Source organism: Argentina anserina, chromosome 4 (assembly GCF_933775445.1).
Source record: "Argentina anserina chromosome 4, drPotAnse1.1, whole genome shotgun sequence".
NCBI lineage: Eukaryota > Viridiplantae > Streptophyta > Magnoliopsida > Rosales > Rosaceae > Argentina > Argentina anserina.
Window position 1 is genome coordinate 2,218,180 of NC_065875.1, and position 27,845 is coordinate 2,246,024.

Here is a 27,845-nt window from a genome sequence, read left to right on the forward strand (position 1 = left end):
CCTACGGCCTTATCTCCCTCTACCTACGACATTCGAGGCATGTAATGCGGTGCAGTCGGCAGTCGAGAATCTCATAGTGAAGGTCTGCGAGCGTGACGTGATAATAGATTGGGGGTTCTAAGAAGAGGTGGAGGAGCTCGAAGATGGTGTTGGTGGTGAAGGAGGAGGCGGTAGGGTATGAGAGGAGGTGGAGGAGGAGGATGCCGCACCGTGGTGGTGAGGTGTCCAGAGTGTAATGAGAATGGGTTTGTGTTTTGCTCAATTTGTAAGTGGTTTCTCAATTCCAGATATTTACAATAAGAGTTTCTTATTTGAGGCATTAGAACGTACATATGGTTATTTAGGTATATACCCTTTTTATTTTGACCCAGAAGACAGAGCCATGACGCAAATTGGCTTCTGATCCCTCTTTGATAGCGAAAAACATGTTTAGGTATTACATTGGTACAACTCAGAGTTGGGGTACTACATTGACCTTGCCACAAGAGTTTGGGTACCAATGTCGAATTTTTTTTATGGTCACATGTGGGCCATGTGATCGAGAAAACGGAGCAGTAACGGAAATTGAGATTAGACCATTCGTTAATAGCGAATTAGAAGTTGAGGTACTACACTTGTACAAATTTGAGGTTGGGTACTACATTGGCCTTGCCACAATAGTTTAGGACTTGATAGGAATTTTTTTCATTCTATTTTCATTCCCATCCGCAAAAACTAATTTCCTTTTAATTTGCATTTTCTTTTCTTATATTTGAGTTTTAATGAAATTTTTGATTAAATATTTCATTCTAATTACTTACCAAAATAATTCTAATTTTAAATTCTGATATCTATCAAACACTCATATGGAATTAACAAAACTTTTTCAATTTTCATATTAGTCTGGAAAAGAAATCAAATCATTTTCATTTTCTCACATTCCATTTCAACAAAAACGGGGCCTAAGATCATAATTGGACAAGCTGGTATGGGTGACCGACTCGAGTTGCCATCTTCTCTCAGAAAACAGGTTCTTGGAAGACCGTTGAATAGCACGAAGATTACCAATTGTCTTATTTTGGATGATCAGTGGAAGGAGCTCTACATTGGGAAGAATATACAGGGACTTCTTATAGAATCATCTCTTTTGATTTAGCCAAAGAGCTCGAGACACTACAAGAGGTTGCAGATTTAACTGGTCTTTTCGACGAACTTGATCATGAGACCTATGCAAAATTGGAACGACAGTGGGAAATTGTCTATTTGCGTTTGTTCCACATCTTTTCGAAATTTATGATCATATTAGTTATCTCATTGCCGGTACAATATGGATGATGAAGGAATATGGAATCAAGAAATTATGGACTAAACTTGTCCAGATCCCTAAGCCTTCAGATATGTTGTATATTAAGGGTTTTATGCCCGAGTGGGTTTTGGAGAATGGTAAGGTAATGATGATCTTGGAAAGAGGGGGGCTTAAGGAAGTGGCATTATATAATCCTAAGGGAAACACGTTCACAAGTGTTGATTACAAGGACTCCGATTCAACAATGTGGCTGACGGCTTTCGATTCAACGTTTTACATTGAAACTTTGGTCTCACCTAGAAATCTATTTCTCCAGCAGTATATGGTTTGCTCTCCGTTGATGTCGTCCTTTAAATATTTTTTGAGAATATGAAGGACTTTCCCTAATAGAATTTGTTGCCATAAATAAAAAACTATGGAGCGTATGTAATCAGAAACTCAGAATATTATGTATAACGAAAGTTATGCCATCTTTATCTTTGTGTAAATTGAGCTTCTCTCTCCCAATGCCTTTTGAGTTTCCATCATTAATTTGTTTGTTACGGACTTATCTGATAGTAGTTGTGCAGTATTTATTTTGAGGGTCAATTTTCAGGTTTTCAAATATATAGAGTTTAGCGTTTAGCTCTTTATCTTCTAATCACGTCCTACAGTTTTGGCTTACGGTTGGCTACGGATGTAATGTTAACGATTTCCACTAGAAGTGTCACTGGTGGTGGTGGAGGTGAGATAAGTTGCATGCTATCATTTTACATGATTGGCTGGCATTCAGAACTATCATGATTGTTATTCAGTTTCTTTCTGATACTGAAGCTATTCATACTTCAGTACTAATAGTGAGTATCAGAATGAGAACTTAACACGTTCAAAGCCAGTGAGACATCGTAGTTGTTGTGTTAAAGCACAAGTGGCTTCTATGGTCCATACTCGAACTGCCCAATAGGCCAATATTGTTGTGCTCTATGGCCGTGAAGCTTGTGATCAAATTTGGTGTACCAACAAATGCATAAAACAAAGTACATATAAACCTGTCATTTCATTGCATATTTTAGATCTAAGTACCCGTTAAATGTCGCTAATGTGATGCATATTTTGAAAGTAGGTTGTACGTGCCTTAAATTGTTACTTTCTCTTTCACAAATTATACTCTGATAATGGAAGAACCTGATTTAATAATCTCAATACATCCGTTTTCGTATGATTGAGATATAATCATATCGTTCTAGGTAAGTAGGTTCATCATCCAGTCTGGAGAATAGAATGCATGATTAGACAAGAACCTCAACAACCAAATGTAAGAACAAACTATACCTCCCCTCTACCAGCATTAGCATTATTGATAATCACACACCAACAAGGTCCTCGCTTATATGATTCTTTCATTTCAAGAGGACCCATATCTGCCCAACTTCAATCAATAGAAAAGGACCTTACCCATTTTACACGCTTTTCTAATCTTTGGATCCTAAACTAGCTCAGCTAGTTGGTTCACATAAGGGCCCTGTCATTCTAAAATGAATCCCTTTTCTCCTTCTCTTTTGAAAAATTGATTCTTGAGGTTACTCTGTCTTTCTCTATCAACCAACAAGTCCAAGTTTTCAATTCAAAATAGGTGGGAAAAGTCTCTTGCTTCTTTTGAAAAACAAACAGAAGATGAAAAAGTTGTGGTTTTGGCAATGAGGGCTCATAGCCTCATAATAAATTAATAATTAATGGCTTCAAGTTAATTCAAGAAGCAGACCCCAAATCCCATATATATGGCATGGCCCTAAAAAGATTGTAGCTTTCCAATTTCAATTGAATATATGGCTTATGTACCAAATTCTGTAATCTCTCAATAATACATCTAGAATTGTCTATATCACAGAAGTACTAAAACTTGGAAAATTCCAAGGAAAATGAAAAATTTATGGCTCCAAATAAACAGGCAGAATTGCATTGTTACTTCTGGAACCCCTTCCATGCCCAAAGGAAAAGAAAGACCTTCTGATTCTAGAACTGGTACTGCTACTGCAACCTTCAATTGGGCTGACCTCACTGACTTGGCTTTGCTGCTGCACAGCTTCTTGAACTGCCAAGTAAAGCTGTCTGTCATTAGATGAGTCCATTGAGAAAGACCTCCTGATGGTTTGGATGTGGAATTGCTCATCTTTGCCCCTTATGTCAATGCACTCATCACCCATACTAGTTACCTTGTTATGAAACTTTCTCACCTTCTTGGGAACAAATGTTTTAATTTGTTCCATTTTCCTTGGGGAAGGACTAATGGACCTCACTGACAACTCCCCTGAGTTCAATCTTTCTTGCACTCCAAGCACCAATGCTTGATCTGCCGGATTGTTTTCGGTGCTCAGTTCGATCACTACGTAGTCTTCATCGCCTCCATTGAGACTCCCAGGGGTTGGAACTTGAGGTGAAGAGCTCGGAGCCACGATTCGATCGAATGGGAACCCTGTTGTGTTGGATGAAATGCTTGTTCTACAAAGTGGACAATTCGCATTGTTTTGAAGCCAAACGTCAATGCAGTCAATGTGGAAGACATGGCTGCAGTTAGGTATAATCCTCAGCTTCTCATCTTCTTGAAACTCATTCAAGCAAACAGCACACTCACAAAACAAGCTTCCTTGTTCAAACTCACCTCTGTTCTTCCCTTCTTTCTTGTACTGCAACAATGGGATTGATCTGATCACAGCTTCATCCAGTCCCCGGGGCTCCAAACCCGGCGAATGGACCATTACCTGGTCTTCGTCTCGCCGGTTTCGCGACAGCGAAAATCGCCTGAGGAGATCCACACGGTGCCAATTGAGGCAGCACTTGATGACAAAGATGTAATAGCTCACTAGCAAGAACGCCGTGGCTATAATTCCTATTATGGCAATTGCTATAATGGGGAAGCTTGTGTCTGAATGATGCACATGAGTCCCAAAGATTGAGCTTCCTGGACTTGTAACTGGAGCAAGTGCTTGTATTTCTGATGAAGAAACATGGATCAAGTAGCCTTGTCTTACAAGATCCATGGAACTAAAAACCAAACAGTTTCTTAGATCTTAATACTTATACAATCGCGCAGGACACAAAAACACATTAAACCCAAAGGCATTGGCAGAGATCTCTACTTTAGCCAGAGAGAAAACCCAATTTGAACTATGAGCTGAAATCCAATCTGGGAATTAATGTATGACAAAGAGAGAAAAGGAAAGAAAACCCAAGTGGGAAATGGGAATGAGATTGACAATGAAGGAAAGTGACATGAAAATAAATTGAATGACAATGTAATGCTTCCCTAGCTCTTCAGGTTTTTTCTATTTAAGGATTTGGGGAAGGAAGGACTGGGGGAGAAGAAGAAGAGAGTCACTGACTCTGAAGAAATGAGGAGTCTTTAAAGTGGCTCAGAGAAGTACGTGTAGGTGGTAGATTTCGTTTCTTCTTGCAAGCTTTGGCTTCCTTGCTACGAGAGAAAAGGGTAGAAAATTGCTCAAGTGGATCTCAATAGTTGGACGTTTTGTTATTAAACTGTTATCAGAAACGTATGGCGGTATGTGATTTACTATAAAATGATGGAGAGTTGGTATAGAATGGGCGGCTCTCCATCATAACCTCAATAGGCGTTTAAGGCACATTTTTGTACAAGATAATGTTTAACCAAGAAAGTACATTATCTCAACCATGATTCACTAATTAGGCGATTATGATTTGTTACATTTCTAGATGATCATTACAAGATTTCTGTAGTGCAATATGATATTTGGGCATGAAATTCCTGATCTGTTTTTCTTCATCTATATGTTAGTCTATTTATCATAGGTGTGACAATAACAACGTAATATTTTTACCTTACTAGTGTCGTTAACTTTTATAAAGCACGTTTTAACGTAGACTGTAACTAAACAAGACATTAAAATGATTATCTGTACAAGCTAGTCATGAAGTTTGGAAAAAGTGCATGATCAAACTACAATCTTAAAGTGTGTTAAAAGAGAGACTATTCTAACCATATCAAACTTTACAAATGATCTAAGCTAAATGCATCCGTCCAGACTATACATGGCGTTACAGTTTTTATAGTGCAGCGTGCTTCCTAATTTATATTTGAATCTTAAAGTTGCCAAAATGATCAAGTATTATACCGTAATAGATAGAACATTTCACATACGTTGGATTGAGTAACTTCTGAACTGAGGAAGTCTTTCGAACTCAGTCTGAACTCTGAACATTGATTAATGCATCGGACACTAATATAAATGAGAAGACCATGTTCCTCCTATACGTATGGTCTTGAACGAGGAAAGAAAAATAAATGAGTGAAAACCTTGACTTTCAACATCTTCCTACAGTTTCCATATTCTAAAACCTTATACTCATTCAGTCAATGATGATCAAACCGGAAATAGCAAAAAGTCCAACTCCCACATGCAAACCACCAATGATTTTGTTGACTCCACAGAGCCTAGCCGTTCGCGTCCACACAGTAATACTAACATGCTTCACTCGCTACGCTAGTTAGAAAAGATTGCACCAAAACTTAGCTAGCACAGTTTAACCCTACACACGCGCGCTCAGGGATAAAAGATATCCAGCGCAATCTAATCCAATCCGATCGGGTCCCAATGGAGAAAAGATATTTTTCCCCAGAGAGAAGTCAAATCTATGATCAGCCTTGTATAATATACCAAGAAGAAAAACACAATGAAACCAGAAGTACGTCCAGATTTCAGAACCGACACCCCCACCCCATACTAGTAGTGTTGATGAAGCTTATCGTAGGGTAAGGAGAAAACTAAAACAAACAGTCGCTGCTTTTCCAAAAAGTGATTGCTCTTAGTCAAAGATTGAAAAACTTCCCCAACTCTTTTCCAGATTTTTCACACGATATGCCATCTTTTTGTTCGCATCAGGATCGCCGATAGATCACCTAATTCGTTTTTTACTAATCTAAAAGCCAAAAGACAAAAACCAAAAGCTAAAAGCAGCTGAAAAGCCTCTCTTTGTTTAAGCACGGGTTATCGACCTGATTAGCTCACTCATTGTATGTTGACTTGTTGAGTATGGAGTAGAGTCTCGTTGGTAAGACCGGACCTGAGATTTCAAGAAATACGCGGGATCGTAAAATGGTGCCCTCTAGATATAAGGGCAAGAAAGTGGCCAGTGACCACAGGTCCGGGCATGATCGTTGGTTATCAGTTTTGGAGAAGATTTTGCAGTAACTTGCAGAATACGTTGTTGTTTCCTTAATTTGATCGGAAGTTGATGTAGAGGGGCAGGGAAGCACTGACAGTAGTGTTTTTATCATTGCCTTAAACCTGACGCAAAAAACAGAGGAATCAAAGAGGACACTGACCTCGACGTTAGAAGATTTGGGACCTTGTGTTTCTTATTATTTTGCTGGGATTTTAAATGCTGGGGTTAACATGAAGTTTTGGTCAAGCTTGGGAACATAGTTGGTTTGAAATATTTAAGCGTCGGTTTGATTTTCCTGTAATCAGTACACGAAAATGAAAAGGCAAAAAGAAGACTGGTTGAGCTCGACTCTGGTCCAGACGTTGTGAAATGATTTGAGACTTGTAGTATAAGTGGGAGCTTACGTGCGAATATGAAAGACAACTACTTTTAGTGGTATAGAAATTATTAAAAAAAAAAAAACTAGGAGGTTCGTGCTAGCAAAGATCATTACTTGGTGCAGGCGTAGAGATGAATTGAAATATTATACCCAACCAAATCAATATGTTCGTATATATGATCGAAGAAACAAAAAATGTATACAACGGTGAATATATTGTGAATATATATCAACCTTTTACATGCACGTACAAAACAACACCCTCATTTTGATTTTTTTGACGCACCGGCCTACTTCTTTATTCAAAGGGAAGGGACCGTATTAACAAGTAGAGGGCTATTGCTGCTTGAGAAATCACCAACAGATTTTCCACGACCACGATGAAGATGAAGTTGGTATTGACTTATTAGAGTGATTTCTTAATCTCACTAGTTACTTAGCTATTGTCTCGATCATTCTTTATTCCTTAGTAGAGCTTATGACATTAGCAATTCTGATTAACTTTTACTCTTTCTCACTTATCCAAATCTATTCCAAACTATCAACAAACAACATGGTCTTCTCTTGGTCTCCAAGTAATTCGGTTTAGGTTTGACCACATATATATAGATGCACGTTCAATTTCTTGGGTTAATCCACCAATGGTTGGAAACAATCATTTATTAAATTTTGGTTGCTGCGAAATGGAACAGTGGAACATCGATGAGCATACCTAAAATCTAAGAACAGAAAAACAAATAAACTATTAACCCTACATTTCTGCCACCATTGTAATTCACCAAAATAATAAATGTATGGTACATGCAATGCAAATTAAAAATGGAACTGGGGGAGAAATAATTGAAGTGAAGAAGCACATGGAACTGGGAAGAAGGAAACAGCTGTGGCTTGTTGAACAAAGCAGAGATTTCTTGATATAGACGTCAGTCAGGTGAGATGTGAAGTATCCTTAATGTTTTCAGCGAGAAGTGTACCTCCTTGTCTGTTGACTCGTATAGTTTCCACCAAAAATGGAATTCTATCTAGTGTATTATGTGGATGTTATGATGTCGCTTAACTGGCATACAGTTCATAGCTTAGTATATATATTAGCCTCAGCCAGTTTCGCACTTAGCAGTACCAACTCTTCATTAACAATGCCACAAGCAGTCAAGCCAGAAGCACTCACATTTTCACAGCTGATCCAAACGGGGAATGCTGAAAACACATATAAAGAGTTGATTTTGTATATTTATTAGCAAGGGCAAAGACTGCAAGAGAGTGCAAACACATTTGGTTGAGTGTGGAATTCAAACTAGTTTTAGTTATATTTGTTCTCCCATTTTTGGTGTCTTGGCACTTACGTGTACAGTGATGTGACTTTACTGGAATAGCTCAGATGACTTTTCACTCTTCTCATATATATGGAGAAGGTAATCAAGTCGCGGACGCATTAGTAATTGAGAGGTTAAATTTATCATATTTAACACGGCCGGACTCACCTCTAAATTCTATTCTCGCCATTTGTAATGAAGATTGGTTGAGATTTCCATACTTTTACATTGTCTTTAGTTACCAGTGTGTTTGATTCGGGAGGAGTTGAAAATACATTACCCTTGATATGTCGGGGTTTATAAAATTTTTTCCTTAGTTTTCTATGTAAAGATCTGATCATTGAATAACGTGAGATGTCTGTTTTTGCCTTTTCTTTATATCTAGTTTCGTTTAAATGTTGGTATTTACCTGCTATAAATGAGAAGATAGAGACCTAGCAAGAGTTGGGCCAGTGTCACAATTCACAAGTAAACTCATGTTATACTAGGGTTTCAAGTCACATGGGTGCATACATAATGGGGTTGCAATCACGTGACTGCATGAGGCTATGCATGGACCGGAATCCTCTGAGACCTCTACGCATATTGTCTAATAAACAAATCTGAGCCATCCAATCCACATGTAAGGTCAGGATTTGTCTTACTTTACTTTGGTCTACTCACGAAACCATCTCGTCTCGTCTCAATTTCTCTCTCTCTCACCTTCCCTCTCGCTCTCTTTGGTTCGTCTCTACCGTCACTAAGATTTAATATCGTAAGTTTGATATTCGAAATAACAAGTGTGCTTCCATATTCATTTTCATTTTCAAAAAGTGTGCCTCCATATTAGAATTATTGGAAAGTAAATGCTAAGATTATAATCATTATTTATATGTGCATTAAAACTATTCAAGACTCAAACACATAGTACTTTTATTGAAACCTTTACTTCAATCTAAGTGAAACCCATTACTTCTCACCCTAAATTGTCACAACCGAACAAATCAAACGGCCTACCCTCAAATTATAACATAGAGCTTCGCTTCCATCTCTCTCCCCTCCGCTCATTCTCTCTCTACAATCAAATTTGAGTATAGATTTTTCTGGGTGGATTCTGAAAATGACAAATTGTGGAGTAAGAAAAATTAATATCACAGTCGAATTGACTCATGCAGCGGAAGCATGGAGCTACCTCGACCATTGGAGGATTTGGAGCTGCAAAATGAAGCTCATGCATTGCTGGCACATTCAAAACACATTTGCAACTTGAACGAAACCAACCGTATATTCAAGATTTCAAGCATATATTAATAATTTTCAATTGGGTGTTGAGAAACCTAATTCATAATTCTTATCACAAACACAAGACATGCAAATCAATCTGAACCAAGTAGTAATCTGGGTCGCTATGGAGGATGCTGGCGAGAGAGGACGGGCTCAAACCGTGGCGGATGACGTAAGTCCCAGCGGTTGAGAAGAGAACGGCGGAGAGAGATGGGAAGATTGTTCTTTATTTATTTTGATAAAACTAGACGATATATTGAGGATGAGAGAGTGTGGCTTGGAAAAAAAAAAGGGAAAGAGGGATGTTCTTAGCCATTGATACATAATGGACGATCCAGATCTATTCATGAGGCAATATTCGGAGAGGCTATGAGGAGAGGATCCGGATCCGCTATGCAGTCTTCATTCCTTATCGCTTAGCTAGTTTTACACTGCTTCTTGCTTTCAATTTCACGCAGGTAACTTGCATTCTTGCAAGTCAAGATTAGGTAAAAGTTTACAGGGTGCACGTGTGGACACGTGCTTAGAACCGTCCCATGCAAAATTGACAACGAAGGAGCATCTTCGTTAATGGACCTTTCTGCATGCGTTCTGGATTTCTGGAAATATTAAGAATGCTTACTTGTATGTATATTTACAGAAGTTCTTTACAGAAATAGCTGGGTTTGATTTATTGGCAACAGGTTGACTCAGTTAGTAATTTACATTTAAGTAGATGTGAACACAGTCACATATAGTCGAATGTTGACAAATTTCGGCATGTTCGTTCTGACTAGTCGAAATTAATTTAAGTTGCATATATGAGAGTTCATTTAAAGTATAGGCGCGGCAAGGGTTTCGATGGTCCGACCAAGTTTGTTAATTGTTAATTACCATATGTGCAGGAGATCCTTCTTGGTTATTGGTTCTGCAGCTCGAAATCAGAGGCTAATTCTGACGCTAGCAGCGACGACATTGACTCATAGGAAGCATAGAATCTCTGTAACTTCTCGAGTTTATTGAATTCGGAGAAAAAATGGAGGGAGATGAATGAACAAAACACTTTCATTTGTAGGCAAACGAAAAGAGAAGAAAAATTAGTTACTGGAAAACAAATTTACTGGATGTAGATTGACTATCGATCTCATAAAGTGAACGAACAAAGCAGAGAGTAAATTCTCAACTTAAACTGCTAGCCTGAAATGGTCGTCTTCGGAATGCTACATCGGCGAAGAGAGATATATGGCCGCCTTAAATTTTCGTTCTCCAGAAGCAACATCGGCGACGTTGGCGCCGGCAGTGCTGACTTGCTTTGATGGAAGGCTGATTTGGGTCTGAGACTAAGGGCTAGCTTGGGTTTGGGTCAGTAATTAAGATATGGGCTGTAATGCTTTTTGGGTTGTAAGTTTAGTACGTACGTGTACTAGGGAAGCTTAATTAGTATGTTTTATAAGATAATCTACACCTTATTTGTGCGATAATTGCGTATCTATGACAAATAGGGTGAGACGGCGTAATCAGTCTTAGGAAATATAAAGCTATGTTAGTTGGTATTTCACTTGCTTGAAAGCGAGTTTTATTGGTTGTAATGAGTTGCAATGTCTAACCAAGAATTTAACCATCGTCTTGCTTATGGTGTAGTTAGTTCTTACCTAAATTTTGGTAATTATCTATGCACTACATTTTGTTTTTGTTGAAGGTGTACTATAAATCCTAACATTTGGTGCGACACAAAAATCAATTTCACTTGCGTTGTTTTTTTGACACTACTGATTGGTTTTCAATTAAACAAAATAGCAACATACAAGCAAGAGAGTAGTAACTAAAAAACAGCATTCCAACATGATAGATCGAGTTGTGGATCCACCTCAAGTTCATTTCAAGGCAAAGCAGATCGAGGCAGATGCAGAAAATGCACGCCGATCCACCTCAAGTTCATTTCAAGGTGGAAATTAATTGGTAATTGAACCATTGATCTAATTAGTATATCATTAACTCGCAGTTTCAATACAACTTGCTTTAGGGATCGATAGAGAGGTTACGATTGTATATCGGCTAGATTAACTGCATCGGTTCTAACTTCTAAATATATCACTTCGGACGTCGCTTGTTAATAGAAAACCGGGGAGACTGCTAGCGTGCTAGTTGTATCAAAGTGTTTCTGTTAGCCAAAGCAAAGGTATATTTAGAACGATGTTAGTGGAAAATTCATACACCATGCATACACGATGTTTGTAGCCTGTTCCAAAAGTGTTGCCAGTTTCAATGAGCAGGGAAGCAGTACGTGCACAAGTCATGTGTTTAGATGTCGATGAACTCCGCCGCCGAGTCCAAGTCAAGTGAGCACCCATGCGAAGGCCGATGTATATGGTGAAGGAAGACATGTACAGTTTGCAGGTGGCGGCGTTGAAAGGGAAAGGCACACGTGCGGTGGCTTGGACATGGCAATGAGGACTCAAGAATTTCATGAAGACTCTACCTGGAGAAATTTTTGGAGAATTTCAAGATCAGAGTACGCAAATGGAGTCAAACACGGCGGGAATAATATATAGATGGAAAAAAAAGGAGGATGGTTTACTTTACCAATCCAGAAATCCAGTTGCCAGGCATAATTTGGTACGTGGTGCATACCAATTCGGATTGGGCTTCTATATGATCTACAGAAGCTCCAGTATTACGATTGTTGGAATTTTTGTAGGTTCCTTATGTGTGCAGTGTGCCTGTGTCGGCTCCTTGTTATCTAAGTATTGGTGGCTATCATCCCAGTAAACCATATATCTCCACCCTTCAAACTGTTTCACTAAAAGAAGTATGTAAAATCTAAAACCAGAAAACGTAGCTTTATTGGCTTAGCCAGGAATATTTTAAGTTTCAGTTAGTCAGATGCATGCAAGTTTAATTCAACAAATCTAGATTAGAATACATTCTTATTCTCTGACTAATAGTCCATTTGTTCTGTAGAAACTTCTCTTCTTTATTGCTCATCAATTGATTATCTAGGTTAATCATAGTGGGAGTTAGAATTAACTCACAACTATTGTATCTTACATGATTTAACGTTGGTTTTAAGAGACCATTGATCCTATCGCGCAATAAGATGCTCTTTCTTTAAGTGATATGTTTATCTTTCATCTGATCTCCGGGCCCCTTCTTCTCACTACCCTACATAAACTTGCCAGAAATTCTGATGCTACACTATGAGAGAATCAAATCCCGGCACAGAACAAAAGATTGAGTTAAGAGAATTTTGTATTGAGTTCAATGTTTGGCTTCAACATGCACACTTTTAGTCTAGGAAGCACGGAAACGTGTCTTCACCCACGTTTCCCGCTTCCAAAGTGGAGCCACTTCGGAAACGCGACGGAAACGTCAGAAAATGCCCGGAAACGTGTTTCCAGAAAAAATGTGTTTTGAAAACGCGGTGGAAACACGAGTTTCCAAAAAAATAAAGGTTTTTTATGTTTTTTTTAATGAAGGGCTAGACCTACATTCGTCGAGTCAAATGACTTATTTCGACATATTTTTGACCTCCCGCTGAGTCGCCAACCCTCCTTGTCTCTTGTTGATACCTAGATCTCTCATTATATTTGTATTATTTCAAATGTTGAACACCAAGTTATTTTAAGTTATTTGAGATTTTGAGTTACTTAAACTAAAAATTTGTTATTATAGTTATTTTTTGTATAATTCATATATATATATATATATTTTTTTTTTCCTTTTGATGTTTCCAAAACGTACCTGCTTCCTAAAAATTTTGAAAAACACACTTCCGCGTTTCGAAACGTTTTGGTTCCACGTACCCGATTCCGTGCAGCCTAGCTTTTAGTATGAATTGCATTCTATATTGTGTCATCTAATAATTAAAACACTTCTTGCTGAGTTGATATCAATCTAATTGACATATCATGTTAGAAAAGTCTATTGTACATCCATGTATGCTATATATTTTGATATCGTGTGACCGTCAATGCATTGCGAATGAAATCAAATAATAAATAATAATAATTATCGGTCACATGGTCTTGTATGTTTAATGTGGACACAAATCAATAGCCAAAACTCATGACGGGTAAAGTAGAGAAAATATGTTTTATAAATTGGAATCTCGAAATTAAGTAGCTCAAGTTAGGATAAAATTCATCTGACTACCTTTTTTTATAAAATTCATAAAGGTATTGTTGGTTCATTAAGATAAATATCAAGGTCCGTATCCCGTATCCGTACACATTCTGTTATAAGGGCTTTCTCAGAACAAAAGGTTCCGTTATAAGTGATTTAGTGGTAGCTAGCTAAGCAATGCTTGCGTCAGTATCTACATATGCAGATTTATGCCATATCTGACATCCTAGATGAATGAATGAGAAATTCTTAGGTGCGACAACCGCACCACGTGGCTATGCGACCACCCAGTCAGAAATCGACACGAATTGTTTTTCTCCCAACATCAACCATTGCTGAAAATCGAAGCCGGGAAAATCAAAACACAGGCCAGCAAATTGAAGAACCAGGTGGCCTGCAAATCAGTTATCTTTAAAAAATTCATGGATTACTTTGGAGCACGCCGAAAGATTACTACACCATTGAATTCAATTCTCATTCAAATATATTGAAACAATGATCTATATATTTTCACCAATAACGATCGAACTTCAAACAACATACCTATACAGATTATAACTGAAGAAAGAAAAGTCCAGCTGATATTACATCTGCAGCTGCTTCTTTGACATATGTAGTTTGTTAAAATGACCACTGCTGCATACTTGTGTTCATTGCTTGTTCAATTTCAGGTAGTGTTCTTTTAAGGCTCTTGGGGCCTATGAGGGTAAGCATCATCCTCTTGAGGTATTTGTAAACCAAAACATGCATGTTTCCGAGCTGTTGTTTGCCCAAAAATCTTTTGGACAGAATCTGGATAGCCTCCGCCATGAGCACAACACAACAAAGAAGTATACGAAGAAGAACGCATTGCCTTGAGCATCTATCTATATAATTAAACTTGAAACGGAGTGAAAGATTAATTTAGGGTGTGAGTCAATTCAATAGTCGCTAGGGATTTGGAGAAGCTCCGGTTTATAATCATCAATTTCCGGCAAGTTTCCAGCAGCGTGGTGCGGTTGTCGCACTTAAGAATTTCAATGAATATGTAGGTCCACTCTCATAACTGGATCTGCTTTCTCCTGTCACAATCGCATTATAATTATGCTGCATGATGAAAAAGACAACCACAAAGACAAAGACGGTCATGTCCTCAGAAGTGAAAGGGCAAAAACTAGCGAGAACCATAAAAAAGGAAAGGCTTCATCTCATTCTGCTTCATTTGTCATCCAGAAAGAAAAGCCATCGCCTTGAGTCCTTGACCATCCCGATACAATGGATACAGGCCAATTCTAATTCATGGTCATTATGGAATCTTCTTGGTTTTACAACACGTGCCTACAAATTCTCAGCCATATTTTTCGACAAGTGTATAATCCGTGGGATCCCCCCTAAACTTCAAACGCTGGGGACTACTGGAGTAGAACGTTACCTTTTGAGCCTGTATAAATGCGATAGGCCCTCAACATCAGTTTACGCCATGCAAGTTGCAGCAGAAAACAAATACAACATGGCTGATGACAACAGAGGAGGAAAGGTCGGGACGGGAGAGAGCAAGGAAGCCGGTGAGGTTCGATACCGGGGAGTAAGGAGACGGCCGTGGGGGAAGTTTGCGGCGGAGATTCGCGACTCGAATAGGCACGGGCAGCGTATTTGGCTAGGGACTTTCAACACTGCGGAAGAAGCGGCTAGAGCTTATGATAGAGCTGCGTATGCCATGAGGGGAGGCCTGGCCATTTTGAATTTTCCTAATGAGTATCCTTCTGGGACTTCTGTTGGTTCTTCGTCTTCAATGCAAGCTGGGAATAATCAAGTTCTGGAACTGGAGTACTTGGATGATGGGCTGCTGGAGGAACTGCTTGATTTTGAAGAAACGAAGAGCAAGAAGAAGTGATGAGTGTAAGTTTGAACCGTTCATTATGCAAGAAATGTCAATGATGCCTCTTTCTTTTCTTCCATCTTTTTCTGTTTTGGTGTTGGTATAATTTAGATTATTCTGATAATTACCCTCTCATCTTTTGCATGCATGCATTCGTTCAATTTGTTTTTTTTGTCAATGAAGAATCTAGCAGAAGTGCAAAGGCTTACATATGAAATGTCGTTTTCATGCCACAAATGCATGATCCCCAGAACACAAAATATTTTGACAAATTGTTTGCATTATATTTTCAGTTTCAGTATCCAAATATTCTCGAAATAAAAAAACACACCAATTTCTAAATGAAGTGAAAATCGACAATATAAAGTAATGAGAATTACAAGCTTTACGATCTCCTCAATAACTCCTGTAAAGATATGATTGCAATGGTGATGAGCTAGCCTTTTTGTCAAGATAATGATCAAGTTGGGTGAACACCAAGTAGGATCAATTATAGAGGTTAGGATGTTACATTAGATATCATCGTGTCCTCTCTTAGGATGAATGAGGTTGTGCCCTACTAATATTTACACTTGTTGTCCTAGAAAAACAAATCTTAATCATGGAACCATGGCATCATAGCATTCCTTCTCCAAATACAATGCCACAGTCAGATCATTAGAAGTGAATGACGATTATTACGTAATAATTAGGTAGCCACTTCGACTAGAACTTACAAATTTGGTCACCTAAATTTGTATCTGAATATATGCATGATCAGCATCAGGTCATAAATAGTTCAATTAAGAAAATTTGTGGTTGCCTGGTTGGCTTGCTTTACAACAGTATTTTGGTTTATATGGAAATCTATAAACAAAGCTGAACGTACGTAAAGGCCATGGCTGGACATCATGTTTCAGTCATTTGCCGGCCTTTGGTTCTGGTCGATCGCACTCGATCGATATCGATCAGCAAATTGCGATTGGCATGGCCGTATGCTTAACACTGGTTGTTTTATTATGGCTTCTAATCTTAAACTGAAGTTGTTTTATTCTTGTAAGTTACACCACAGTGTGCATTAGAAGCAAATTGATTTCTAATCTTGACAATTCTAGCTCAATACCGGGGAAGATTATTATGGCTTTTAATACTAAAATGACTGAGCTGAATTCATTCTATTTAAGATTGAACCACACATATGGTTAGAAGTTAGAAGTTAGAACTTAGTAGTAGACTCGCCATTCTTTCGTGAAATTTTTCCTTTTATGTCATTTGGTCCCTAGCTTGAAAGCTACAAAGTTGATTAGCGGCCTAATTGTTTACACTATTAATTAGCGGCCTAATTGTTACAATGTACGTAGTTCTTAGATAAATTTTCCTTCTACACACTTCTTCTAGAAAAAGATAATCCGACCGTCAATGTTTAAATGTATGATTTCAAGCCAACTAAAATAAATGAATAATTTTTTGACATTGACAAAGTACTACTTTTTATTGGGTGTTTACGTCCATATATACATCATCTATAAACTTCAATGATCTTACTCCAGAAACAATATATGTGTAACTTACAAGATTATGAAGCATACATGCACCGATCGATAGTTTTGTACCATCCTTTCGACGGTGGTCGTTTGATTTCTTCGAATTTGTTCTCGAGCGGGCATGATCGAGCTCATTGATTGGCTATCAATCTCTCTCTCTCTCTCTCTCTCTCTCTCTCTCTCTGTCTGTTAGACTGTTGGTCCTGAATTGTCTACTTACTCCAAGACTAGTTCTTTCAGATTGTATTAGTGCGTGACAGTATTATTAGCCTTTTGTCTAATTTGGGATTCCAACTTTCTTTGTTGGGAACAATTACAGATTCTCTGTTAGCTGTTGCGTGATTCCAAGTCTGTTTATTGGTGCAACTTGCCTAATTGTGCAGTTCCTCTATCTCCTCCGCATTTCTTCATGCCATTCCAGGAGGAGACCAGAATACAATCTCGATCGATAGCCCGATAACATGGTACTGCTACTTTTGTACTTGGAATTCCGTTGTACTTTTCTGGAAAGTTTGATTCTCTATCCTTCTCTAGCTAGAAAGTAAAAGGCAATGTTGACACATTAGTGTTCTTTTTTTTAATCGATTAAACATTAACATTATTGTTGAGACTTAAAAATGTGAATTCATAAGAAAAAATTGCATCCTTGAAAACTAAATTATGGTGTATATATGTATGTATATATATCGTATGTCCGTATCTAGAGCGAGTCATATATACCTTAAATTGAAGTACATGATTCATTATTCAGCTCTCTTTTTGGTCATATTTTCCAATCATGAGCCATCTAATATTTAGGAGGGTATATGTTGGTATAGGCTTATGCCTATCCATAATCAGCGCTAATAATCACAAACTTGGAGCCAAATACAAGCCAAGCTACCCACACTAATGGCAAGACAGAAGCGCCAGCTGCGCAACCAACTCTCTCTGACCTTAACCAGACCAGGGACACGCCCACATGCGCACTCCCAAGTAGACCCCAACGAGCACCGCAAAGGGACCAAGTCCCACATCAAAAAATAAGTGCTCCATCTACCTCGGCCCAACTATATAAGGTTTAATCTCTCTCCTCATTAAGTAAGCAATTAATACTAATATACAGTGGCCTGACTTTAGTATTGGAGAGTTGAAAATAGTCAAGGTGCGGTCTCACTTCTAATGCCCACATTGTATCTTATTTGACACGTAAAGGGAGGATCGAGTGTTAAGTGTGCATTGAACATCATATCACGCAAGTTACAGTGGTTTATGTCTATAAATATTTGTACGGATTGGAGAAAATTTCCTAGTGCGCGCTTTTTCTTCGAATCTTGATATCTCTAGCTGCAGATATGTAACTGGAAATGGATTCCTCCGTAGTTCTTAATTTTCTTCGCTCTCCACATTTGGTGTCATGGAAGCTTAGAATACAATGGTAAAATTGTTTGAGCGAGCCGCATTTATCAAATGTACGTATTTCTGATCCTTCGCATATCTTTCGAGAAAGTAATTGATCGAGTTGCTCGCATCCATCTTAGCAAATTATGGTACCACATGAACATATATAGTTTGGTGGATCATATCCATTGTTTAATTGCATCGGCATGCAATGGTGGTCGTTTTGTACGTTCCTCAATTTCATTTTCGTTAACTACTTTCTCTACTGGCTTATATATATATATATATATATATATATATATATATATATATATAGGCAGGTTATGAAGCGGTGCAGATTCAAAAATTTCGGTGACTAGTGGCACACGACGACGGTGCAGAAGGTGTCGGCCGCACTCCTCCCTCCTAGCGTTTTTGTCTGTGCTGGCCGGAGCTCCATCGGCGGCTCACAGCTGACGAAATCTTGAAATTTCAACTTTGTTAGCACCGTGCGGAAATTTCGAGATTCCGGTCGGCGATGGAGCTCCAGCCAGCACAAACAGGAGCGTCGGGAGGAGGGGGAGCACGACCGGCACCATCCGGGTCATCGTTGGGCATCGCCGGTAGCCGGAAACAGCGACGTCCGCTCTCGATCATCTTATATATATATATATATATATATATATATATATATATATATATATATATATATATATATATATATGAGGAATGACCAAGAGATGACCTCTTTAATTTAAGAATTTAAGGATTTTTATCATTCTAATACAAGTATATAACTTAATTTGATGATTTCAACCATTTATCATCTAGATTCTCATGCAAGTACGATGCCTACAAAAAAAATTAATTCTATAATGATTTTATTATTCAAAATTATGCAAACAATTATAGACCGCACAATAAAATATAAGCAAAAATTGTACTAATCAAATGGTTAAACGATTTTCGTTTTAGCTAACTTTTCCTATGATTCATATGTGTATAAGTATGTAGTGCATGATTGATTTAAATTGTTGATTTACATGTTGAAAATAAAAACATCCTCATTTTTGGAGTTTAAGGAAGTCCTCTCTTGATCCTCCATCATATATATATATATATATATTAGAAGGAAATTCAGGCTTCTTCCCCCTCTTACTGCATCACTTTGTGCGTGAATGAGGTTTTATGCCTCTTCGATCTCTCTAATAAATAAAAGAAAATTAGGTAATGCGAGCAAAACCCAAAAACCCTGAATTCAGGGTTTGCTGCCATTAATTCTGAAAGCGAGCGAGGTGATAATGAAACCGAGTTAAATTCTGAAGTCGCTTCTTCTTGAGGTAAAGAAACTTAAACCCATCAAGTTAATATGCATGCAGCCTTCCGTATGAAATTAATTGCTGCTAATTGTTTCTAAAAACTTGTGGGTAGATTTAGAGAGATAGATATACATATATAAGAAACGCTTGTTCAAGTCATAATTAGTAGCACAACTAAAAGAAGCACATGAAGAAGGGAGGAAAAAACTAATAATGCAAAAAGTCATACAACTCGAGGCCTGCGCTTAACATGCATGTAGAATTGCATTACCCTCATTTATGTTTCTCGTCTTCCCAATCAAGAAGGTCCTCCAACACCTTGTCATCCAGGTACTCGAACTCAAACACTTGTCTTCCTTGTCCAGCAGATGAACTAGTTGCACTCTCACAGCTCCCACCAGCAGCACTACTAGCAGTAGCTGCAGCCGAAGTAGAAGAAGACGATGAAGAAGAGAAGGATGATTGAACTCTTGGAGGATAAGGAGGGGAGCCCATGACTCGAGAATAGTACTCACTGGGGAAGTTCAGTATGGCAAGATGACCCCTTAGGTTAAATGCAGCCTTATCATATGCCCTTGCGGCTTCCTCTGCTGTGTCAAATGTACCGAGCCACAGACGAGCACCCTGCCTCGAAGGGTCTCTTATCTCCGACGCGAACTTCCCCCAAGGCCTCCTTCTAACTCCCCGATAATGTCCTTCTTCCTTGCCTGTCCTCGCTTCTTTCCCTTTGCGAGGGTCCTCCATTGCAGAAGCTCAACCTTCACGCCTCAATGTACCGTTTTCGCCTTTGGTTTCAAATTTGGTGTCAATGGCATATAATATACTCATTAATGCATCTATATATATATATATATATATATATATAGGTCTCCAAATGAGTCCAACTAAACGTGGATTGACCCTAGTGCTCGATTGCATTCTCGGAAGCTGCTTGATATATCTTCACAGTAAAATATATGTTATCTTCATAATAGACGGTGCAAAATTCGATTCTTCTTGGACTCCTAAAATGATGAGGTTCAAAAAAGTTGTTGTAAATCTCTTTTCAGCGATCTGTATTTTTTTTCTCATTCCAATTCTTCGATTTTCTTGTTCATACTATGCGAATAATAGATTGTACATGTTTTCCGTACTATTGTCAATGGACTACGTTATTGTCACCAGAATATGATCGAATTACAAATTGGAGGAATTTCTGGGTCCAATAATGATATTTGATGCGTATGAGATGATGAAGAATAATGTTATAGATCATTATTGAAATCATAAAATTGGTTGATGGTCAATATAGAAAACCCGCCACGGAAAAGCTATCTTGATTGTTTTCTTAATTTGCTAGCTAGACTGATCTGCTCTTAATATACACTTTCATGCATATCATTGAAGAGATTTGGATATGGTAAATCATGATATCATATCAAATGTTCACATTAAAGCACATCTGAGATGCATTATTTATGACCGACTACGAGTCTAGGCACTCCAAGGGAATATGTTTTTATGCCAGTAACCAAGTTAATGAGGATTCTAGGTTTTCTGATAGACGGTGCCACCCTCATCTATCACCTCTCGTGACAATTTGGGGCCTCGTATAAGCGTGTCTAAGGCGTGTATTTCTCATCTACATGATTCGACCACCTTTGCCAAGAAGAGAGTGAGTCAGTAGTAGAGTACTGCTGACCAAAAGATATTTTGTTCCTTTTATCCAAAACTACCAAAGGCATTCCTAAATAATTGAAGTGTGGAATAAGCTTAAAGTGAAATTTAGTTCTACTTTGAACATGTTCTCCTTTTGCTATCATGATTTTATGGCAACTAATTTGTTTCGAAGTCTGAAAATAGATATATAAACAATTATCTACCTTGCCTCCTTACGAGTGGTACGCGTAGTTGACCCTTCCCAGTTTTCCAGTTCGTCCGACGGTACATCCTTGTGACGTCGTTATCGGATAGGTATAATGGTTCCATATATTGACGTATGCCATTAGATGGTGGCACTCAAACAAGATATTAGATTTGGGGTCGATCCAAAACCTAAAGGGGTATTACCCCTCCGGCGAACGTCATTGGCTTAGAAACCACAACCTCTTCGCTCTCATGTAGCCGTCCTCCTACCGCCGCTTGATCTTGAAAGCACAAGGCTCTCCGCCATTGTCACGAACAACTGACAATAGACAAGATGTCGCCTGATCAAAACTCATTTCTAGAAAAAAATAGGGCTGGGACCGGTACGGGACGGTGATTGGGAGTGAAAGAAAAAGACACGAAGTGAAAGGATGAAGTTGCGAAGTGAATGGAGGCAATAAGTTTTTAATGGAATGGATTCGGGTATACAGGTTGTTGTGAACCCTAAAACACCCCCCCCCCCCCAAAATAAAATATGAGTTTTTATAGTTTCGGTATGGGCCAGTATATTTGGTATCAGATCTAATAAAACTGACTTGTCCCAATTATATGCTTCCGGTATCAGAAATATTTACTGATTCATCCTGTCCCGGTACCATTTTTCCAGTACCAACTCCCAGCCCTAGAAAAAACCCTCTCACGGATGAGGTGATTAAAGGGATTCATAATTTTTAATAATCTGTTATGCCCTTTTATTCTTGCAAATAGATGGTGCTTAATTCTTTTCTTTATAAATTTTATCATTTTTAACCCATATTTGCTATCTCATGCATAAAACTTCATGAATCATGATTATATTCTAGGGAAAGTAGTGCTATTAGAGTTTTTTTTGTTTTTTTACTTTTTCGAGAGCCTAAATCATAATTTCTTGATACTTCTTTTTTATTTATCCCAAAATATTTACCAATTAATTAGATCAAAGTCTATTTCATTAGATATTTTGTGTGTTAATTGTCTCATAATAGTCCTTTTTTTTACTAGCCCATGACATAGTTAAACGTGACAAAAGTAGCACCCTCTAAGAAATCAATTTTTTTGTGAGATTTATATGTATATGAAGATGGCCAGCATCTTATTAATAAAATTTCCTAATGATTCAAAATAATAAAAAATTGTGAAGATTGCTTCTTCGTCCTAATGTTCCAATGCTGAATCATTGATTACGTTTTCGAAAGTAGTGGGATAATTGATCTATGGGCTCTCCAAATATTAAGTCTCATTTGTGTTTGATTTTGATTTTGATTTTGCTATGGTCGAGTTACATATTCTGCTCTTTAACAATGCATGATTTTTCTGTAGTTTTGTAGAACAGAGAGAGAGAGAGAGAGAGAGAGAGAGAGAGAGAGAGAGAGAGAGAGAGAGAGAGAGAGAGAGAGAGAGAGAGAGAGAGAGAGAGAGTGTGTGAGTTACATATTCTGCTATGTACTATTAATAAATACTATATAAACTATAGTAAAGGGTAAGCTTTTTACATATGTATCGTTCAAAACAACGATTTTTATCAGCTGTAACAAATATTAATATGAAGAAATAGTAGTATGAGATAAAATGGCATTTTCGATTTTAGTCAATTTGTCGGGGGCCTATTTTAGTGTCACAAACTTTTTTGTTTTCACACCAGGAGCTAACAATAGGTTATGAAAGAATATAAAAATAAATCTTGTTTTTGTATTTGAAAAAAAAAAGAAACTTTGGGATTAGCAAGTCATTTTAGTACTTTTTTAAATTGTTCATTATTCTTCTAATGCTTTTGTGGTTTACAATAAATGGAAAAATATATCTACATGGACTAGAGTCGGAAAGGCGACGGTAGAAATATGCTCGGCAAAGAGAAAGACGACATTAATGTGGAAACTGCAAGTTCCGATCAAAATCAGTTGGTAGTGAGAAGCTTTTGTAAGTTAAGATTTCATTGTATATTGTACGAATCCCAACAATTGGAGTGGAGGTTTCTCATAAGCTTTTTTTTTAATTCATTGGGTGGAGATTTCTAGAGGGTAAAGGCTGTTGTACACCCCCTGACTAAATGTATTATTTTTAACTTTATTAATAAAATAGTCGGTGCTCAAACGAGATTTCTCTAACTAAATTATTACAAAAACTAACCTCAAAATAGTTGCAACAAGACTGGTACATGCACACATAATGACAAATGAGAAAATGAAATAAGCACCCGCATGAGCACGGCTCTTACGCAGGCGCAAGGCGCTTACAAGAAAGCTAGTATTAAAAAACATGATTGCACAAAGTTTGATAGATGTGAGTGATTGAGTATTTATATATTTACATGATTCTAATCAAAATCAAGTTATTAATATAAGAATATATTAGCTCAAGATAATTTTAAAACTATCCAATATTAATATGTCATATATTTTGAGGCATTGTTTTAAACTAAAATTGACCCAAAATTATCTTACATGTCCAAATGGTCATTTGACAAATTAAAAGCATAAGTCAGTTTGAGTTTACCAAATTCTTTATCATTACTTATGTCACTAACATCCACTTATATAAGCCAGTTGATTAAACAATCAGCTACTTTATTTATCAGCTACTTATTTTCAGAAATCAGTATAAACCAATTTTTTTATAAGCTCAGTTGCACTAAACGCAACCGTTATCTTTGAAACAAAAGTTCTATAGGCTCCTCTCCTTCCCCACTTACCAACTCCATTTTAATAATAACTCAATAATGCAAAAAAAAAAAAAGGAAAATGAATACAAATGAAGCAGGTGAAACACATACAAAATGATTAAGTTGGTTTCTCATACTACATAGTTATTCCTTCTATCAGCGGACTTTTCGGATCCGCGGGCTAAATGATAGGCCTAAATGTAGAGTCAAGAAAGAGAAGCACAAAGCTCAAACCATCTCCAAAAAGGACAAGACTACCAACACATTAACCATGACATGAGAGAGAAACATGAAATCCACAAAGATATAGGAAAAGACAACCAAAAGCTTGCAAAACTTGGATGCACGACCATATTCATTATTTAATGGATTTATATGCGGTAACAGGAAACTCGTTTACAGATTATCCAATACTGAAAAGCGACAAATTTTGATTTAGTCTGTATTTCAAAATAGAACAACAAGTTGACACACTATTTTTAATAGACCCCACCGCTTTTTATCATGCATTTATTTGGTGTGAAGCCCGTGAGTTGTGAACCGAAAAGAAAAAAAGGAGTGGCATGGTCCATAAAAGGAGACGCAAATTATAATTTCCAAGATATCCTAATAAGTAATAACAATCTAGAATTTATGGAAGAATGGTGTAAACACCAGGTGTGGCCGTGTGGGTATGTCCTTAGAACCAGCCATTTTCACATGTTCAAATATTTGAGAAACAAGAGGACCTAGGGGCACACGAATACTAATAGTGTATTGCCCTCGTTTATCGACTCTCTAGCAAAACCAAGGACCTAGGTTGGTCCCTGAGGTTGGCCCTTTGGGGAAACGGCGACCCGAGAAAAAAAACCGAGTACCTTAATATTTGGAGCATGTATGACAACTTAAATTGCGTTGCCAAATTTTACGAAATCTCACTACTCCAAACTTTCTTGTTCTTATTCTTGAGGGCATCCAGTATTTTTGGTGCGTTTACAAACCGTTCAGAATGAACGTTTGATTCAAAATTAATATTGAATAGGTTGCATGCTAGCTATCGGGATTGTTTAGGTGTCAATTATTACTCCCGACTTATTTAATACCAATTCTTTTCCCTGAAATGAACTCGTCATCGTAGTAACAATGCGTCTGGACTTTTGAGCATGCATCTTTCATCTTTGCAATATTACTAGGTTTGGTGCAAAGGGCACGGGAAAGTGGGGCATATGATTGCACCAAGTTAAACGTGAAGCATCTTAAAAACTCAGAATCGACCATATACCATGAATCTGTAGGCATCACTGGTGGCCTAAATTAATTAGTCAAGAAAATTATGATGAATCTGGCTGTTCTTAAGAATCGATCACTCTCTTGTTTGAGCAAATATGAGGTCCACCAGTAAACTAATTAAGCAAATCTAACTCTATCTTCCATCCATTTCATCACATGTCATAAAATCTGGCTACTTGGTTCTTTAATCTTTGTATGTGTTCCATTCAAATTCTCCTCATCATATTTTTATAGGAAATTGAAGAAGATTAGTTGATGTTGGAAATAACCAAGCTGCAGGTTCCTTTGTGATTCATGTTCCTGGTCCTTTACTTTTCTATCTATCCATGCACGTCCTTTCTATACATTGTTTATTGATATGGTTATGTCAGATTTCTCTTCTAATCTAATCTGATTAGTATTAGTTTTCTGTGCTGCTTGTTCTGGGGATGGAGACAGAAAGATACATTACAGGTGCACAAGCTGATACGAGCGTTGGTGCTTAAAATAGAATACTAGAACAGGTGATCAGGTGAATAGAAAAGATAGATTTATGGCTTGGTAGTATGCAAGGCTAATTTGGAAATGTATAAACAACTGAATAAGATAAACTCAAGTAGTTGTCTTGCTTGACTAGTATAAGTTATATTGGTATTATGCATGGCTGATATGTAAATTTATAAACAACTGATTAAGATATATTCAACAACCAAACTAGTTATACAAAAAGTAAGTAACTATGAGTTGCTACTTCCTATTTAAAGTAATCGGTCATGTTGTACAAATTGCAAACCGCACCCTGATCTCCTTCAAGAGGACATGAAAATGAGAAATGGAAGCAAAAACTCGGATCCTCCGAGCTCCTTAACTACTGAATTGCTTAAAGTTTTTACACGATTATGACACGTCGGGGTTGAAATAGTAACATATGTACAATGACCAAAAGAAATAGTACGTAATACTATCTTAGTGACCAAGGAAATGAAAAATATAGGTGGATCATATGAATGTTTCATCTTGTTTCTTTATGGTTGTGACGCTTCTAATTTTAGGGGAGAAGCATATTGTTCGATCAGTAAATATCAGTAGAATGTAAAATTCTCTCATGTAAGGCTTTTTCCTAGAGTCTCCACATTTAGCCTGTGAGAAACATTTCAAAGATGCCTACTACTACTTACCGCAGAATTTAATATATATATGCTATACATTTCACATTTAACAGTAAATATTTTTTTATGAGTGTAATTAAGAAAATAATTGAAATATATACCGTACATCAGATATATAGTAAATTAATCCACTGCCGGTTCTATCTCCCACTACTATTGGAGTTGTCTCTGTCAAGCACGTGTATCCTTATTTTTCTGGAGGACTTTCAAACTTGAACAAACAAAGTATCCTAGTTTCTGGAGACTTTGAAACCAAAATAGAGCTTAAAGGGGGCTGAATATGGACCTTCAATTATCATTTTCAAAGAGTGATTGATAGTTTTGTGCATTTGGGATAACATTAATTTTGATTATACAAAAACATCTAAATCATGAAACAGTTGATCACGAAGAAATTAACCCAATAGCCCCTAACCTTAGAGGTACAAACAAAGTGTCATTCTCTTCCGGGTTGTGAGGGTGATCGAAGAAGAAGGTTATGATATTCAAAGAGAAGTAAAGTAGGATTTCTGCTAATCATTTCACATGAATCCCGAACATGTTTATGCAATTGGAGAGACGTAAAGGAAATGCACTGGGGCACTATATAGCAAAAGCAAGACTAGTCTCTCGTAGATCGAATAGTTTACTATTAATTATTTCCTCTTTTTTTTTTTTTCAATTTGCAAACACTGATCTTTACTCGAAATGTTCCTTGAAATTTCAAAAGAAACTAGCCAGCAAACCATGATCGAGCACATCTTTTTTGATACTTAGTGACTCCATTTACTGGTTTCTTCAAAACGAAAAACCTAGTTATTAAGAAAGTTCAATAATTTATACAGACGTCGTACTAATGGATTGTTCGATTAGAAGGGTTTCAATATAATACTTAGCTATGTTTTTTCCAATCGACCAATTCATTTTAGGGGTTCTCATAAAACAGTCTGTTTCAATCAACTTAATTATAAAAAGTCAACAACTTTTTCATAATTATAAAACAGTCATTTTTTTTATCCTCATACACCTTTGCCATTAGAGTTAGTCAAAATTATGAACAATGCCACTGACTTAGTAAAAGTCTCGGTTCTGCATCTTCTCCATTCTCGCCGTCCTTGAAGACGACTTCGTTGGGCTTCCCAGTTCCCTTTGATTTGATTCGTCTAGAAACAATTGTCGACTTGCCGGATTTGATGCCTCCGAGCACCGCCAAGAGATCGCCTTCCCGACATGTTATGCTGGAGAGCCACCGACATGCCGACCTTGAGCGAAGCTAAGTAGGAAAGCTTCATCGTCGTCTCCTTCTTGAGCCCAGACCCGATCTAGAC

At 37.5% G+C, this 27,845-nt stretch overlaps 3 protein-coding genes across 3 annotated transcripts; 1 reads left to right on the forward strand and 2 right to left on the reverse strand.

The window, feature by feature from the left end:
• Positions 1–3,041: 3,041 nt before the first annotated feature.
• On the reverse strand, positions 3,042–4,775 carry LOC126792553 (RING-H2 finger protein ATL16). Its single transcript, XM_050518958.1, has one exon. The coding sequence runs from the start codon at positions 4,300–4,302 to the stop codon at positions 3,193–3,195; it is 1,110 nt and encodes a 369-aa protein (XP_050374915.1). The 5' UTR covers positions 4,303–4,775; the 3' UTR covers positions 3,042–3,192.
• Positions 4,776–14,993: 10,218 nt separating this feature from the next.
• Positions 14,994–17,356, forward strand: LOC126792573 (ethylene-responsive transcription factor 14-like). Its single transcript, XM_050518982.1, has 2 exons — positions 14,994–15,397; positions 17,220–17,356. Exon 1 carries the CDS (start codon positions 15,009–15,011, stop codon positions 15,390–15,392), a length of 384 nt encoding a protein of 127 aa, XP_050374939.1. The 5' UTR covers positions 14,994–15,008; the 3' UTR covers positions 15,393–15,397; positions 17,220–17,356.
• A 2,495-nt stretch (positions 17,357–19,851) lies between these two features.
• LOC126792571 (ethylene-responsive transcription factor ERF098-like) lies at positions 19,852–20,322 on the reverse strand. The gene has a single exon (XM_050518979.1). It carries the CDS (start codon positions 20,320–20,322, stop codon positions 19,852–19,854), a length of 471 nt encoding a protein of 156 aa, XP_050374936.1.
• Positions 20,323–27,845: the final 7,523 nt, after the last annotated feature.